Source organism: Podarcis gaigeae (genome assembly GCF_964106915.1).
Source record: "Podarcis gaigeae genome assembly, chromosome: 13".
In the NCBI taxonomy this organism is placed as follows: domain Eukaryota; kingdom Metazoa; phylum Chordata; class Lepidosauria; order Squamata; family Lacertidae; genus Podarcis; species Podarcis gaigeae.
This window is the reverse complement of record NC_139689.1, coordinates 55,579,276-55,595,626: the sequence shown is the minus strand read 5'-3', so window position 1 is coordinate 55,595,626 and position 16,351 is coordinate 55,579,276. Positions and strand designations below refer to the sequence as shown.

Below are 16,351 nucleotides of genomic sequence, written 5' to 3'. Positions count from 1 at the left end.
GTGTCAAAGTGTCTATACCAAAATTATTACAGATATGATGTATAGCAGTACGTATTGCTTTGATTGGTGACCATAAGTAAAATGTACCGGTATTTTGTATCAACAACAATTAGAATTTATAGGAATTTATAGGGCATGAATTTCCTTTTAAAAAGCCAGATCCCTTAGTTGCCTGTCAGCTCCCCTTTGTCCTTTTGGTGGGAATCACAGAATTGTAGAGTTGAAGGGAACCCCGAGGATCATCTAGTCTAACATCTTGCAATGCAGGACTCTCAAGTAACAATGCTTCTGTTTAGGCAGAGGATGCAAAATGAGAAGGGAGCCATCTAATTATTTTTTTTAAATCTTTCTATGTTTAAATCCAACAGGTATCACCCAGAATAACATCCTGATGGAAGCACATGTTCCACCTTTGCCTGTTAACTGCTGATGTTCGAAAGAGAAAGTAGCCCAAACTCCTCTGTGGAGAGGAGCAGAGTCCATATTATAATTCTGATGCTTACAAAGAGTGTTTTGATGCCATAGGACTGTTGCAGATCCCATGACTGACTGTATGAATACTCCCAATAACTGGCTACATTTTTGTGATAACTTGCCTCTAATCTAAGTCAACAGTTACAGATTTCCTTAGGTTTCCTTAATAGGTCCAAGTGGGGAAAGCCTCAGAAAAGAATTGCACCTTAGAAGTGGAGGAGGAAGTTCTACACTCTGGAAAAAGTATTCTTCCCATTACAATCTGAATCCTACAGACTGGAGAAATGTGAGGCAGGCAGCTGTTGTCCCTTAGGGTTTGGGAACACAACTCTCCTCATTGTTCTCTGGCACTGTTTTTTGGGGGAACCTTGAGATCCCCGCTGCTGCTTGGGCAGCCACAGGCCCACCGAAGGGAGAGGGGGTGGGATGGGGGGAAGGTTCTGCAGTCGAAATCGTGCCTCCATGTTCCTCTCTATACTAGCAACATGTGACTGTAAGTGGCAATGTGAATTAAAAAGACTAAGAGAAACACGGCTTTGAAATGATATTGTAGGGTTTTTTGTTTTTTAAAAAGAACTAGTTCCTGACTGGTTTTAAAGGCTCCTTCTAGCTCTGTCTGAAAGCCAAGTAAGGGGGCCAGCTGAGGCTTCTTCTGGACCAGTCACCTTTTTGTTACATGTGGAGCAGGAATGGGGAGAAAGGCACACTTGCCAAATTTGCAACTCCTAAACCAGTATGTAAACTGAAACCCTCTTTACCTTTGAAATCCACACTTCCCTGAATGTTGATCTGCAGTTCTTCAATCAATCAAGGAACGTGTATAAAAATGCATATTGGTGAAATTAACATACAAAATGCATTCTGTAAGGGGAAATTGCTTGCAAAGCTGCATGCAAATGGTGTATTAGGGGAACAATGCACAAAAGTGTGCATTAATTTGAATGTGTCTCTTTAAAAAATGCAAATATTTGTGGAAAATGAGGCAAACTGAACTTAAGAGCGGGAAATTGAGAAACAGAATAAGTCCAGAATCCATTTGTCCAGCTCTACTGAGGAAGCCACAGAAGCTCCTCAGGGGTTCAGCAATGACAGGCTGGTTACTCTGATTGGCAAAGGCAACCAAATGGAGACTTCAGTGTGTGAATGTTGCAAGTTCAGCTGCTGAACGGAGTCTTGCATCTCCCAGCCACAAAGCTCTCCCAATGCAACCCAGATTCAGATGGATTGAACCAGCAGGTGTTGAGCAGCCCCGAATTGGAACGGTCTTCTGGTGATATCTGCCAAAAAATTAGGGCCTGCTTGTGTAACTGCATTTGAGTCATCTCTCAATTGTGTGCTTGCTTCTTGCATGGGAGGGAGATCTCCCCACCTCCTGGCACGTCTGGCAAACTTTGGCCCAGCAGCCCAAACCATTTTTTATCACCTTCCTGCAAAAAGTATTGGGCTACATTTGTTAGCTGCCTGCAGGAGAAACAAAGGAACAGCCAACAAGTTGGAAATTGGCAAAACGCCTATTTATTCTGCATATTTTCAGACCTGCATAAAATACATACATACAGACTTAAACATAGAAACTTTGCTCTGCTCTGCAAATATTACCTTGTAGCATTGGAATGAAGGCTGTGAAACTGAAGCTGTGGGGGAGAATTTCTGCTGCTGCCGACAGAGGAAGGGTCCACTGCTGCTCTTAAAAGTGCTTGTCACTGGATGCAGCTGGCAGTTTGTTCCCGCAGCCAGGGGTGGAGGAAGGGGGTGCAGTGGGTGTGGAGTGCCCCCGGGTGTCACCACTGAGGGGGGTGACAAAATGCTGGGCAGCACTCACCGCAGGGCCTGGGAGAGACATGGTGGCTTGGGTGCGTGCAGGCTCCGCGCTGTCCTAATGGTCTGCCCGCTGCCCCCCCAGCTGTAGGGCAGCAGAGTGGGAGGGGCAGGCAGACTCTGGAGGCCCTGTGGCCCACCCTGCCCCTATGGACGGCTCGCCCCAGGTGCCCTGCGGCTTGCTCTGCCACTGTCAGTCATGGCCTCTAACCTCGCTGCAGGAGACTGCTTCCCCACACAGATGTGCACTTGAATGCTCCTTCGCCACACTCGTCAACCACAGCAAGGCTTCATTTCAGGACACAAAATCCATTGCTCAGGCAGCTGAAGTGTTTCATGCAAGGTAGAGCCACCCATTCTGCTGCCCCTTCACCTTCCACTTATAAAGGGCTTTTACCACTGCTCATGACTTTGGGGGCAGCTGGGCTACTTTTTCCTTGCACCTCTAGCTCATGCTCTATAGTTTGTGTCTGGAAGCAAGTTAACACCCTGCTGGCACGGTAAAAGTAGCAAGACGGTCAGGCTTCTACTTCAAAGGAAACAAGTCTGCAGGATTGTCAGGATGCTTCCTGGTTGCAGGTGGGAGAATGAAAAAGCACCTCTCACTGTGCCCCCACATGGGAACAATTGAGGAGGAGAAGGGGCCACCTTTGGCCTACAGGGAACCTGGGGCAGCAAATACTACAGCTAGATTTAACCACCTAAACCTTCCATGGCCACATAGGTGTCTTGTTTGTACCAAGGAGAAGTACCTTATTCCTTGTTCTGATACTGAACAGTGCAGAATTCATTGGCAGCTGATGTGCAGCCTCCCTTCTTCACTGATCCCACCTTTTCCTGAAAACAAAGTCTCACCGAAGAAATGGATTATCTTGAAAGATGCACTCAGCCCTGGACATTGAAACAAAGAACACTTCCCTCTATTGAAGAGCACTTTTTTAAAGGCTCAGAGAACTGAAGAGGGAGAGGAAGGCAACTGCACCCCACCCCACCCTCTGGCCCCAGGAAGCTAAAACCACCGGCACTCGCTTGCTTATTTCCAAACCTTCAAACTAAAAGACGGGCAAGGAAAGGTGATCTTAATGCGCAGAGTTGATGTTACAAAATTGGTTGGCTGACAGGAAGAGGAAACTGCTTCCCTTTGATGTGGGATTATAAGCACCCCATCCTGAAAACAACAGTTACCTTTGGGGATCTGTGTGTAGCAGGCTCAGTTCTTCCACATTCGTAAGAGCAAGGTAGGATGCTAGAAGCAAAGGCTTCACAGGAATCCACCATCCTGTCCCCTAACTGCAGACACAACAATTTCTTTCTTACACTTCCAAAAAATGTGAGGATTGCCCCCCCCCCCCCATTAGGCTGTACACAACAAGAATAAAGAGAGGAAGTTATCAGACTCTTGCTGGAGAAGTTTCTTAAGTGCCTTCCTTGAACTACAACTCCCAGATAAGCTTAGCTGTAACATATTAAGGATGTCAAAATACTGAGCAAGTTTTACAGTGATGTCACTTACTATAATACTTAAACATGTTTTTAACAATGAATCCTCCAAGATGATGTGGAGTTGGGAGCATCCAGAGCGCCATCATGACACACCATTTTGTTCCGCAATGTTTTATGCTGCACAAGTGACAGGCATGAAATGGGATAAATAAGACCACCAACCAGTGCCTTTTTTCTCTCCTGCAAAGGGAGAAAATTGCAGCTGAGGGGCTGCATCGACTGTGGGAAGATGAGACAGAGACCCAAACACACAAAAAGGAATGAGCCGAGTGAGACTTTGATACTCAGCGTATTAATACTTCAGCCTTCTCTGGCCTGGCACCCTCCAAATGGGTTTGACTACAATTCCCATAAGTCCAACCAGGATAGCCATGTAATCCTGGGGCTGATGGGAGTTGTGGTCCACCCCTCTGGAGGGTGCCAGGCCAGGGAGGGCTCCTCTAAGCTTCAGCAAACAGCTTGATGCTTTGGCTTTCATGCTACTTCAGTCCCAAACGCAACATTACAGGTTTCTAGTTAATCTGCCTCCTAACGGAAGTAAAAGAGAAATTGTGCAGAGGTAGATTTAAAAGGGGTGATAATCGTGCATCCTGCCTCAACACACACAGAATGTATTCTCGTATATGGAAGGTGCTCCTCTAAGCTGCCTCCCACCTCCCGAGTAGTAAGACTGAGGCTTTACATATGCACATGAGCCTACATGACCTGGGAGAAAATGTGGTGGTGGGGTAGGGCTTTTGCAAAAGCTGCATCTGCTATTTTGGGGCTGGGGCTGGAGGGATACGTAGGACAGCCCCTTGCTCTTCCCACCCTGTGCTGTAGGTTCTCTCACTTTTGAGACATGCCTTGGGTTTCAAAAGAAGAAAGCAGGGCACAGCAAAGACAGTGGCATGGCAAGTTCACATTTTTGTTTCTGTCCCACCTACAAAACAGGCAAGAGCAACTTACACACCCAAGATGGGACGGATGGAAGGAGAAACAGATGCACTCCCAAAATCAGCAGGGTTTGTCTGCATGGAAGTGGGTGGGAAAACGAGAATTGTAAAAGCCTGCCTGAAATGGGAAGAGGCATTGCTTGGACTTTTGTTGTGGAAAAACTGTCACAGCATGAACAAACAAACAAACAAACAAACAAACAAACACCAAATGTTAACTTGGGAAGAGGCAAGACAACACTTTGGCCCTGCTGCAGGTACATTTCCCTAAAGAGTGGCCAAGAGAGGACCACCTCTCCTCTGCCCATGTCCAAAAAGAAAGAGGGAAGCGGAAGGATTATCCTTCCATCCTAGAAGTATGTTGTGTCCTTTTCCTCAAAGTGCCCCTGTCTCTGTTCACAGACAAGTTACACCTGCACTTAGGAAATTAGCAACCTGGTGCTAAAGCGAGCAAAGAGGTTTCTACTGTAGATTTTGTCACAGTGCATGAATTGAGAGGCAGCTCATCTCTCCCGTTTTAACTTTCAGGAAGAGAAAGTGGGAGGTGTGTGGAAGTTGAGCTGCCTTTCTTGAACCCTGGACTTGAGTGAGATGGAGAGGGCAGGCAACATCTTTGTTTTGCTAGCACAGCCATCCCCAGCAACGTAGCTCTTTCCAGAGGGCTTTGGACTACAACTCCATTAGGATGGGAGCTGTGAGTCCAAAGCTCCCAGAGAGCACCAGGTGGGGGGAGGCTGCCTTTGCAAAATGCCCCTGCAGAAGGAAGATTCCTCAAGGCACGAGAGAGCAGGAACAAGAAGTGCTGGATAAACTAAGACAGGCATTGATTCCCAGAGGCTGGAGCGAGTCCACAGGATTGCTGTGAAGCTGGACACCTTGTGGATTTTCATGATAAAACTACTGTGTTCCATACCAAAAATACTCTAACTTGTTTATAAAATAACAGTTTATAGACTGCATGGAATATAAGTTAGGTGCCTGGCAGCCACTGGAGTGAGCCTGGACGGAGATTTTGCCCCAACAGGACTGTGGGCTGAGGCTGGCTTCTCTCTCTCTCTCTCTCTCTCTCTCTCTCTCTCTCTCTCACTGGTGCAGGTGAGTGCGGTCGTCTGGGCGCTTGATGTGGATCCTGCGGACTCGCTCAATGCGCTCCCGCTCCTCGTCCTCCTCCAGGTGGTGCGAGCGGCCGGCTGCCCCTCCAGTCGCTTCCAGCAGTGCGTTGTCAGGTCCTCGTCCATCTTGGGCTTCATAAAGCAGAATGTTTAATGTCTCCTCGTAGATCCGGGCTTCTGGGAATTCAACCTGGACACCCCAAGCAGAGGGAGGTTAAGAGGAATTCCTTTCTCCCAAGCTGGAATTCAGGGCAATTTACATTTTAAAACATCATTATAAAATACAAAGGAAAACAAATTACCGGTAGTTAAAAACCAACAGTTAAAATACACCAGACCCTGTTTAGAGCCAGCAGTTAAACTACAGTTTGCCCTGACATCTGCCCAGCCTAAGCTCCGTCCGCACCTCCATTTCCAGAGGCCCGTTGGAACAGGAAGCTCTGAGCACTGCCAGTGGAAGGATGACAAAGAAGGAGCCCATCTAGCCTCTTTTGGGAGGGAATCCTGCAATATGGGAGCAGCCACTCCTGAGTCACCGCCAGTGTGCCTCTGATGGGACCAAGAGAAGGTGCTCACCTGAGGATCTTAGCACTTGGTTGGGTTCACAGAGAGAGAGAGATGATATTTCAGGTAGCCTGGGCCCAACCATAGAGGGCTTCATAAGTTATCACCAGCACCATATTGTGCCTAGAAATAGACTGGTAGCCAGTGACGTTGTTTTAACTGCGACCCAACATGTTCCCTGAAACCATCCTCAGTCAGCAGTCTGGCAGGAGACTTCTTCCCCCGGATCCTCTTGCCTAGGCATGGAAGAACTTTGCATCCCGGCTATGTTGGGGGTGGGGCAGAGGGGAGAGAAGAAGAGGGTTGCCGGGGCAAGCTCAAATACTTGCTTGGTTTTGTCTGCATTTACCTACCATCTACATATCATTTTGGGGAGTGGGTGGGTGTTATCAAGGAAGCAACAGCAACAAGACTCACCTTGGTCTGTTTCTTTTCCGTGGCATACACAATGGACGTGCAGCAGACTTCCGCTATCTTGCGCCCCTGTCCGTAGAAAGACCAGCAGCAAATCTCGTCCCCAATGACATCCTTGATGAAGAGGACCCTCCCATTGAAGCGCAGCGAAAGCTTGTCAAACAGTTCAATGTTCTTCAGCATGTTGTCATCGGAGTTGCTGAGCCAACAGGACAGGAATGAGGACACCTTCCAGTTTCCAGGGGCCTCTTTTAAACCCCTGCCCCCACTAACTCTACTTTTAGTCAAAACTCCATTCCCCGCCTCCTCACTTTGTTTCATCAGCTTCCATGTGGCATTGAAAATGGCCTTACAAACCTTCCCTGGGTGCAGAAGGTGAAAGTGTTTACCTGGTGTAGGAGTACTTGTTGTTACTTCTGTTGTACAGCAATTTTACCGCTGGCTGTGGGGAAAGCACAAACAGGTAGGGATAAATGTCACAGTTTGATGCTTTTGTTATAGAGCTCACCTTGAAAAGGGAACTCTCCCTTCAGCTGTCAACTGGGGGAAGCAATTCCAGGTGGGATGGGAGAGATAGAAAGCCCAGCTCCATCCGGTGCCTCCTGCCCCTGAACTGCATTCTAAAGAATGACTCTTTAGAAATTGGCACCTGAGTTTTGCTTTTCCTCTTCCCTCCCTGTCTCTTTCCCCTTGCGTATCCTGTTTTTTTAGACTTGTTTTGACTATATGCCAGTCTCTTTGACTGAACAGTGGGGTACAAATTCAATCAATCAATCAGTCATAAACTTTGCATGGTGCAAAGCCGATGTTCAGCTTCACCATGCAAGTGATATCCACAGGTAGACTGCCTCTGTACACAGAGGTTCCACTCATGGCCATGTACAACCATGAACAGACCTGCCCATTATGATAGGTCTATCCTTCTGTCAAGGAGTGGCTGAGCTGTGTCCCTCCAGTTATTACTGGACTACAACTCCCATCTTCCCTGACCACGTAGTCATGCAGGCTGGGGCTGATGGGAGTTGGGAACCCAACATCCAGAGGGTCACAGTTAGCCACCCCTTTGCTATGTTTTTACTGAAGTGTTTATATTCTGGCCCCATATAAAATATCAGGGTGCTGTAATATGATCCTGGCCTTGCAGGTTTAACAATCTAAGTTTCAAAGACAGAATACAGGTGAAGATAAAGGTGGTGGTGGGGAACTGGTGAGGAGTAAGAAAGAGTAAAGAGGCAGGTAATTCTCCACCGCACCCCCAACCCAGTTCCTAGGGGAAGGCAGAGATAATAATAATAATAATAATAATAATAATAATAATACATTTTATTTATATCCCGCCCTCCCCAGCCGAAGCCGGGCTCAGGGCGGCTAACAACAATAAAACAGTACAACAGTACAACACAACACAACACTCTAAAATCATTCCTTATAAAATTAATTCAAATTAAGCCCAACACTTAATCACAGAGGTGGAAGGGACCTAAAAGTCATCTAGTGCAACCCTAAGCAATGCAGGAATCACAGCCAAATTGTACAGGTATTGAAGTGAAAACCAGGCGGGAATGTGTAGTTTGTGAACATGCCAAGCGTAAAACACAGCTTTTCTCATCCAAAGAGCTGCTCACCTTGTTTGATGTGGCTATAAGTTTCTGCTCTTCTTTGGAGGATGTGATGATGGGCACCTTGCAGAAGGGCTCGTAGACCTCTTTGTTCTGCTGAAACGAGAGACCCAATCAGAACGCAAGCAAGAGGTGGAAGAGAAGTCAGGAGCCCACCGGGAAGAACCTACTAGCCCAGCTGAAGACCCACCAGGAATTGAGGTACATCAGGCAGTGACTCAAGACAGGGCCTTTTCTGTGGTGGCACCCTCACTGGGATGCTCTCCCGCCAGAAATATGGTGTTTGCATTGCACAAGTTTCGACGCCAACAGAAGACACCTCTCTTCACCAAGGCAAACAACAAAAGGGATTTTGTAGCCACTGTGGGTTCTCAAGTGCCTGATGCATGGCCTGCTTACCTGTAGGGCAGCCTGGCACTCATCCACCAGACCTTGGACCAAATAATATTTGGCTTCTGCCAGCAGCTCTTCTATCTCCCGCCGGCTCTCTGGAAGGGGTACAGCACCATCACGCAGGTAGTTTAAGATGGTCCCAAAATGTTTACCGCAGCGGTCAATCAAAATCCAGCCTGAGGCAACAGCAGATGAAAATTAATGGAGAAAGAGGCAAAGGAGGAGAGCAGAACAAAACCACTGTCTCCCTGTTACCAGTGAGAGGACCACCAACAGGCCAAGGTTTGGGGTGCCTAAATACCTTGCAGCGGAGATGGGGAACATCTGTGGCCAAGCAGATTCCCACTGGGAGGCTAGTCTGCAATCCTGGGGCTGCCACAAAAAGGGGTCACCTCTTGCACCTCCTTATAGCCCCTCATGTAATGACAGGGCAGAGAGTAGAGCCTCTTATGCTGATCTCAAGTCCCAAGCAGGATTTTGGGTGTGGGCAATGGAAGATCTATAAAGCTTTAGAAAAGGAGGTGCCCTGTAAACATTTTGGAATGCTAATGTAAGTTTACTACTTGCCTGGACCAAATAGGAATCAGCTGCAGGAAACTGGGAAAGGAAGCCCCTCCCCACTCGTTTCAGGTTCACTGAAGTGCCATGATCAGCAGCCAAGAAATAAACAGCCCGTCAGTCTAGTAAAAATATTTGTGGGTTGTCATTTTGGATGGCTCATTTGCAATGCTGGGCTTACATGCCCCCAAGTGGCCTCCTGGTTACCTTGAGCAAGTGACCCAACAAAATAACAGATTCATAGAATCGTAGAATTGGAAGAGAACTGAAGGGCCATGGAGTTCAACTCCTTGCAATGTTCAACCCCCCTGCAAGGCAGGGATCACAGGTAAAGAATCCCTGACAGCTAGCGAATCATTTCTCCAGGCCCCCCCCTATATTAAAGAAAGGGGCAAAAGGGCCAGCTAAGGGCATCTAGGAGGTAAGGGGGCTCACTAGAAAATCTCCTGCTGCCGGCATATTCTGTTTATTAGGGTGCGATCAGTGAAAATGAAAAAGCAATGAAATGGAACAGGGTGCCTCCTCTTTCTTCCCCCCTCAGCTCCCTCTCCTAGCCCTTGACTGAATACAGTCAGAGAAGCCGTTTCTCAGAGGGAAGCTTCCTGCACAATCCTAAGCGAGGGACAGCCAGCCATAAACAGACCAAAGGCTTTGGTTTATGGGCAGAGAGACAAGAATGCCTTTAAGGAGGGTGGCGGGGGGGGGGGGGGAGCTTATGCAGGACAGACGCTTGTCTTTAACAAATAAGGGCAATGCAGGCCAAAGGATCTGATGGGTGCCTTGAATTAATGGCCTTACAGTGAAAAGCTGATTATGCTCTTAGTTCTCCAAGCCACGAGTTTTACATAATGGCTCCAAATGGAACAAGGGACAGTCTATCTTTCCAGCCCTGCTATCTTGCTCTACTTTGCCCTTACGGCGATTAACCTGCAAGTTTTCTTAAAATCAGAGGGTGCAAAGGTCTGTATTGCTCTTACTCGCTCCCACAGGAGGCTGGGATGCATAAGAAGAAGAAATAATAATAATAATAATTTTATTATTTATACCCCACCCATCTGTCTGGGTTTCCCTAGCCACTCTGGGCGGCTGGATGACCTTAAGAGAGGATGGAACAAATTCCTAGAGGATCAAGGCTATTAGCCATGGGGGTGGTGCTTTGCCTCACAAAAAAAAAAGCAGCCATGCTTCTGAATGCTGGAAGCTGCAGGAGGGGAGGAGGCTCTGTGGTCAGATCCTGCCTGTGGGCTTCCCTTGGGGGCATCTGGTTCCCTGTGAGAACAGGAGGCTGGACTAGATAGAGCAGATTCCATGACAGACTTCATCTATCCCATTGTTCAGTTCCTCCCTGACCAACCTTCTGAGACTCTTAGGAAAACTTTGCTTCAGGGCTCCGACAAGTCCATCACAGAACAAGTGGCAATTTTTTTGAATATCGTCATCATCATTATTATTAGACTATGAACTGCCTGATACATTTGAGTCTAGCATTATATTTTTTTCAGTTGTCAGCATGCAAGTGGAGCCTGCTGCATCTGGCCATCTCAGTGGCCAACCAGATGCCTCTTTTGGGAAGCCCGCAAGCCAGAACTGAGGACAAGAGCCCTCTCCCCTCCTGTGGTTTCCAGGAACTGGGATTCAGAAGCATTACTGCCTCTGACCAGAGAGGCAGAGAATAGCCATCATGCCTGGTAGCCATCAACAGCCTTTCCTCCATTAATTTGTCCAATCTTATTTTGAAGCCATCTGAGTTAGTGGCTACCCACTGCCTCCTGTGGCAGGGAGTTCCATAGTTTAACTATGTGCTGCATAGTACATTTTTATTAATGCAAAGAGACTGAGTGAGGCTAACGGGAGCCTCAAACAGCCACCTCTTAAGAGCACCCTGGCACTGCCCATCTTGCCCCTGCCGTCCCTCCTGGCCAGGAGGCCTCCATTACCTTCGCTGTCGGTGAGGACCTCCATCCGACCACTGAACATGGCCTTGAGCATGGTGTCCTGCTTGGTCAGCGTCTGCATGGTGGTGTAGTACAGGCCCCCGCCGATGTTCAGCTTCACATACTTGGAACTGGGGCTGGCGCCTTTGAAGGACATGGTGCGGGTTGCGGCTGCTGGCACTGCAGCGCTCACCACTGTTTCTCCAGACATCTCTTCCTGCAAGAGCAAAGGAGGCTTCTGTGAGGACCCTCATGCCCCTCTGGTTACCTGCACATCCTAAACAGGTCGGACCAAGAGGAGCCCAGCTGGACTGGAGCCAAGGCCCTTCGGGTCCAGCTTCCTGCTGCTCAGGGGCCATCTCTGGCCTCAGGCACTGGACACAGAGGCAGCAGCCCACCTGGGCTGGGAAGAACGTAAGCAGAGTCTGGCACTGACAAACAGCCACCTCCAGATGCCTGTCTGCCTGCAGGCTGGGCTTCATAGGCGTCCCAGTGAAGAAGCATACGGGGTGGCGCCCAGTTGTGGAAGGGGAGTCGAGGCATGGGGGCCACCAGTTAGTGTTGGACTAGGCCCTGGGAGACCAGGGTTCAAATCCCCACTTGGCGATGAGGTTCACTTGGTGACTTTGGGTGCCAGCCACAGTCTCTCAGCCTAACCTACCTCACAGGGTTGTCATAGGGATTAAATGTGGGAGGGAACAGGGTATGTCACCCTTAGTTCCTAAGAGAAAAGGCTGGGAGTTGCAAGAAAGGTTCAGAAAAGGGCGACCAAATGATAAAGGGGATATAGAGACGCCCCTATGAGGAAAGGGTGCAGCACTTGGTATAGTATAGAGAAAAGGCAAGTAAGAGGCAGCAGGACAGTTTTATTGAATGATACCTGGCATGGAGAAAGTGGATCGAGAAGTGTTTCTCTCTCTCTCTCAGAACATTAGGACTCATGGGCATCCAATGATGCTGAACGCTGGAAGACTCCAGAGAGGTAAAAGAAGGTACTTCTTCAAGCAGTGCATAGGAGGCAGGGATAGCCACTACCTTAGATGGCTTTAAAAGAGGCACCTGGTTAGCCACCGTGAGAACAGAATGAAGGACCACTGGCCTGATCCAGCAGGCTCTTCTTATGTTGTTGCTAGTTATTGGGCTTTCACATGGGTGCAGTGTGCGTACACAGTGCGAGGCAGCAGGAAGTGTCTTGGCAAAACTCAGTAAGGAAACTAGCGTCAGGACTTCTCAGAGTAACGTCAGGATTTTTGCATAATTTCATCACTCGGTTGCTCTCATTGGCCTTTTGAAATACTTTTGAGAGTGTGTAAGAACTGAATTGCAAGCAAAAGATGAGCTGCTTCAGGCTGGGGGGGGGGGAAGGTTGATGATTCACCTCCAGCTAGTGTCCTGGTCAGGTTATGTGTGTGCTTATCATCTTCATGGCTGACTCCTGAGTGACTCCCTCCCCACCAAAGCCAGTTCACAACGCTTCTGCAGTAAGGGCTTGGCTTATTTTGAATTCAGCCAAGGAATTTCAGCTCCAGTCCCAAGAAGCTCTTTGGTCAGCTTTTCCACAGTGCAAGCAGTACAGACAATGGAGCAATCTCTCTTGTTCTTCCCACCTGCCCCTCCTTTCCCTAAACATCAGCCAGAGAGTTATTCTACAAACAGACACCTTCTCACCCTCCTGCATTTAAGACTGTCAAAAGGATTCCAACCTCTAGTGACACAGCCCTGGTGTTAGATAAAGTTCTTCCTAATAGCTGCCAACTTGTGATCTACATGAGCCTAAGCTTGGGGTCCCCAACAGCACCCTCCCATGGCCCTTGCCCAAGTCCTCTGCTCTGTTTTTAAAAATTGCTTGGAGAGGGAGTTGTTTGGTTGGAGGGGGCACATATTTGGGGGAGGGGGTTCCTTTGTCTATTGGGGTGGGTGGGTGTAGGTTTTTCCTGCCATTTTGGAAATGGGTGGAGTTCCAAGCACTGCTGGTTTATTTTCTGTGGAATTGGCATTTTGTGGTCCCCTTTATAGCTTCTTTCCAAAGGTGCCCCGTGCCCCAAAAGCTTCTGAATAAGCCCAGAATGCAGTATGAAAATGGCTGTGCTACACCTCACCCCACCCATTGTGAGTGAGAGCCTATCAAAACAAACACATGAGGTCTTTAGAGGTACCACAGAACAGCAAAGTTATCCCTCTGCAATGGACAAAGCAGGCATGAGTCACTAGCCAGAAGGAGCCCTTCTCTGACCTTATCAAGGGGCTGCATTGGAGATCTATCAGGTTTGGAAATCTCCTGGGGCAGTGACAAATGGCAGAAAGGCTCTTTTTCACTTTATCAGGCCTGGCCAGGCTTCTGTGCTAACAATAAACTTAGATCACCAGCCACCTCAGAACAATGAGTTTATCAGGGCCTCAAGCTTTGCACAGAGGGGAAATTAAAGTCCCACCCACCATCACAAAGCCAATGAAAGAGCTTTGTCAGAGGGGAGAGCTTTAAGGCCATGGTTAAATTATTAGGCTGCCTGAAGGCAGGGGAGGAAGTCAATTAATAATGAAACAGAGTGCTGAATGTTTCATGAGGCATCTTGTTACCAGTCAAGGGGAGCTCCAATTCCCACCTTATCTCAGGGATGCATTAGATAAAACCTGACAAGTCAGGATTAAAAACAGCCCAACTAGGAAAGGAAGAGCCAAGAGGAAAAAGGATAGCAACATTTCTGTGGCTGGGGGAGAATCTGACTTACTTAGATATTCCTGACTTACTTAGATATTCTGGGGTGAGCTGAGTAGGCACTGTGCTTAACAGCAGCCCAATGGCTAATTCAAGTGAATTCCAAGTGAACAAGAGTGACTTAATAATACATGTTACAGATAGGTAGCCGTGTTGGTCTGCCATAGACAAAACAAAAAAAATTCCTTCCAGTAGCACCTTCAAGACCAACTAAGTTAGTTCTTGGTATGAGCTTTCGTGTGCATGCACACTTCTTCAGATACACAAAGAAGTGTGCATGCACACGAAAGCTCATACCAAGAACTAACTTAGTTGGTCTTTAAGGTGCTACTGGAAGGATTTTTTTTTGTTTTTAATAATACATGTTGTTGTGCTGCTGCTGCAATGTCTAAGCTTACCGAGATGGTATGATTAAGAGAAGAGAGACAGAGCAGAGAGAACCAAGTATAATTTGGAGCCATTTAAAGACTTTTTGCAGCCGATATAAAGGCGAGACATTAGTTGAATTATGCTTGGATAGTTTATGACACAATGGGTTTGTAAGTGAAAGGTCTTACCTTCCATCTTGTTGTGATCCTTAATGGAGCACAAGTAAATCAGTTCATATGTTTATAATAACATGAAATAAAGAGAAGGGATGGGTGGGGGGTTTGAAAGACTTTCCTCATATCTCCATGCCCTTCAGAGGATCCCTAGTGGCTCACAATAACAGAAATTTACTACAAAACACACATTTGTCTAAAAATACAAACCGGAAGCAGAGCAGTCAGATAGAATCATAGAATTGTACAGTTGGAAGGGGCCCCAAGGATCATCTAGTCCAACACCCTGCAATGCAGATCAACACTCTCTGTCAAACTGGCACTCTTCAAGATATCTTGGGACTACAAATCCCATGGTTGCGCTGCTTGAGGCTGGCAGTTGTCGTCCAAAGCCCCTGGAGAGCACCAAGGTATGGGAAAGACTGTTCTAATAGAGCACCCTAAATTGGTCCCCTATTCTCAAAAACCTGGTGGGAGAGAATGGTCTTGACTGGTTTTCTAAAGACTCCAGTGCAGAATGTTTGGTGGACTTTCCCTACAGAGGAAGAGCCCACATGGAAAGTGTCCACATGGAACAAACTAAAATATTCAACAGTCCACCACCCGCTTCTTAAACCTTTCTTGTATGCCCCATCTTTGCCTGGCCTCCCCCTATTCCTCCTTCTCACCTTCCCAGAACCCTCACGACCCATTAACAGCAATTCCCACATCTTCTTGCAGTGAGCTCCATAGGACATTGATGTGTTGAGTGAAGAAGTCCTTCTTTAGGTCCAACAGTTTCATCTGATGAATTCACTCCCTGCCTCACGTATGCACTCCCCGTTGGTGACCCACAATACTGCCTCATGGCATCCCATTTGCTATCCTCTCCCCTGCCCCAGGGGCCTCCAAGGTGTGAATCACTTCTGAGTAAACCTGCATAGGATTTGCACTGAAAGAACATGAAAGTCTGTCTCCCTCCAGATGACTTGGACTACTTAAGAAGACACCTGAAGGCTTATAGGAGGCTTTCAATGTTTAGTGTTCTGTTCTGATATATGTTGGAAGCTGTCCAGAGTTGTTGGGACAACCCAGTCAAGTGGGCGGGGTACGAAAAAATATTATTACAACTCCCAAGTTGTGCTGATGAGAACTGATGGGAGTTGTCATCTGGAGGGCACCAGGTTGGAGAAAGGGGCTGGGCATTTAATGCACACTTTATCACTTCCTAAGCGCCGCCTCCCTCCCGTGCCAAGCTCTAAAATGCCACGCGCATTGATGGCCCCACAGAACAGATCATCATCATCATCGGAACTGGTTTTATTGATGTTGGGTTTCATCCTCATGCTCACGGGGGGGGGGGCAGACTGAGGGAGGCCGGGGGGGGGGGTTGGGGGCCCACTCGAAACTTCTCCCCGCTGAAGGACGCGGGTCTCTGAAGCCAGAGAGGAGGAGGAGGAGGAGGAGAAGAAGAGGTCGCCCCCTTTCCCTGGGCTCTGCCCAAGGGGACTTGCCTAAGAGGCCCCCCCGCCCCAAGGGCTTCCTCACCCGACCCCCCCCCCCGGTCCCCCTCCTTCTCCCCCCCCCCTTGCTCACCATGAACAGCCCCTCGCGAGGCCCCCCTCAGCCAACCGGGTCCCGAGGCGAAGACGAGGTAGAAGCAGCGGGTGACGCAGGCGAGGAAGGGGCGGGGCGCCCCCCAAAAACTTTTCTGCCGAGCCCCACCCCGATTCTACCCATGCTCCTTTGCGTTCCTCCCCGGCTTTTTCCACAAGGAGGTGGGCGGAACC

General features: G+C 48.2%; 2 protein-coding genes across 9 annotated transcripts in view; one reads left to right on the top strand and one right to left on the bottom strand.

Moving 5' to 3' along the window:
* Positions 1 to 1,016, top strand: part of MYO1H (myosin IH) — an 80,486-nt gene extending 79,470 nt beyond the window's left edge. For all 5 annotated transcript variants that reach the window (XM_083710084.1, XM_083710086.1, XM_083710085.1 and 2 more), the window contains one exon: positions 369 to 1,016. In XM_083710084.1, coding sequence (XP_083566210.1) covers positions 369 to 392 — 24 coding nt within the window. In that variant the 3' untranslated portion in view covers positions 393 to 1,016. The remainder of the gene's footprint in view (positions 1 to 368) is intronic.
* Positions 1,017 to 1,966: 950 nt separating this feature from the next.
* Positions 1,967 to 16,325, bottom strand: KCTD10 (potassium channel tetramerization domain containing 10). Of its 4 annotated transcripts, none has more exons than XM_083710160.1 (7): positions 16,158 to 16,325; positions 11,328 to 11,541; positions 8,839 to 9,008; positions 8,446 to 8,535; positions 7,210 to 7,262; positions 6,824 to 7,019; positions 1,967 to 6,032 (listed from the first exon to the last, which is right to left on the bottom strand). In XM_083710160.1, the coding sequence occupies exons 1-7, from the start codon at positions 16,158 to 16,160 to the stop codon at positions 5,814 to 5,816; spliced, it is 945 nt and encodes a 314-aa protein (XP_083566286.1). In that variant the 5' UTR covers positions 16,161 to 16,325; the 3' UTR covers positions 1,967 to 5,813. The 4 variants fall into 4 exon arrangements, with proteins under 4 accessions (XP_083566286.1, XP_083566287.1, XP_083566284.1 ...); XM_083710161.1 differs by having other exon boundaries at positions 8,446 to 8,532; positions 16,158 to 16,319; XM_083710158.1 differs by lacking the exon at positions 16,158 to 16,325 and adding an exon at positions 15,251 to 15,824.
* Positions 16,326 to 16,351: the final 26 nt, after the last annotated feature.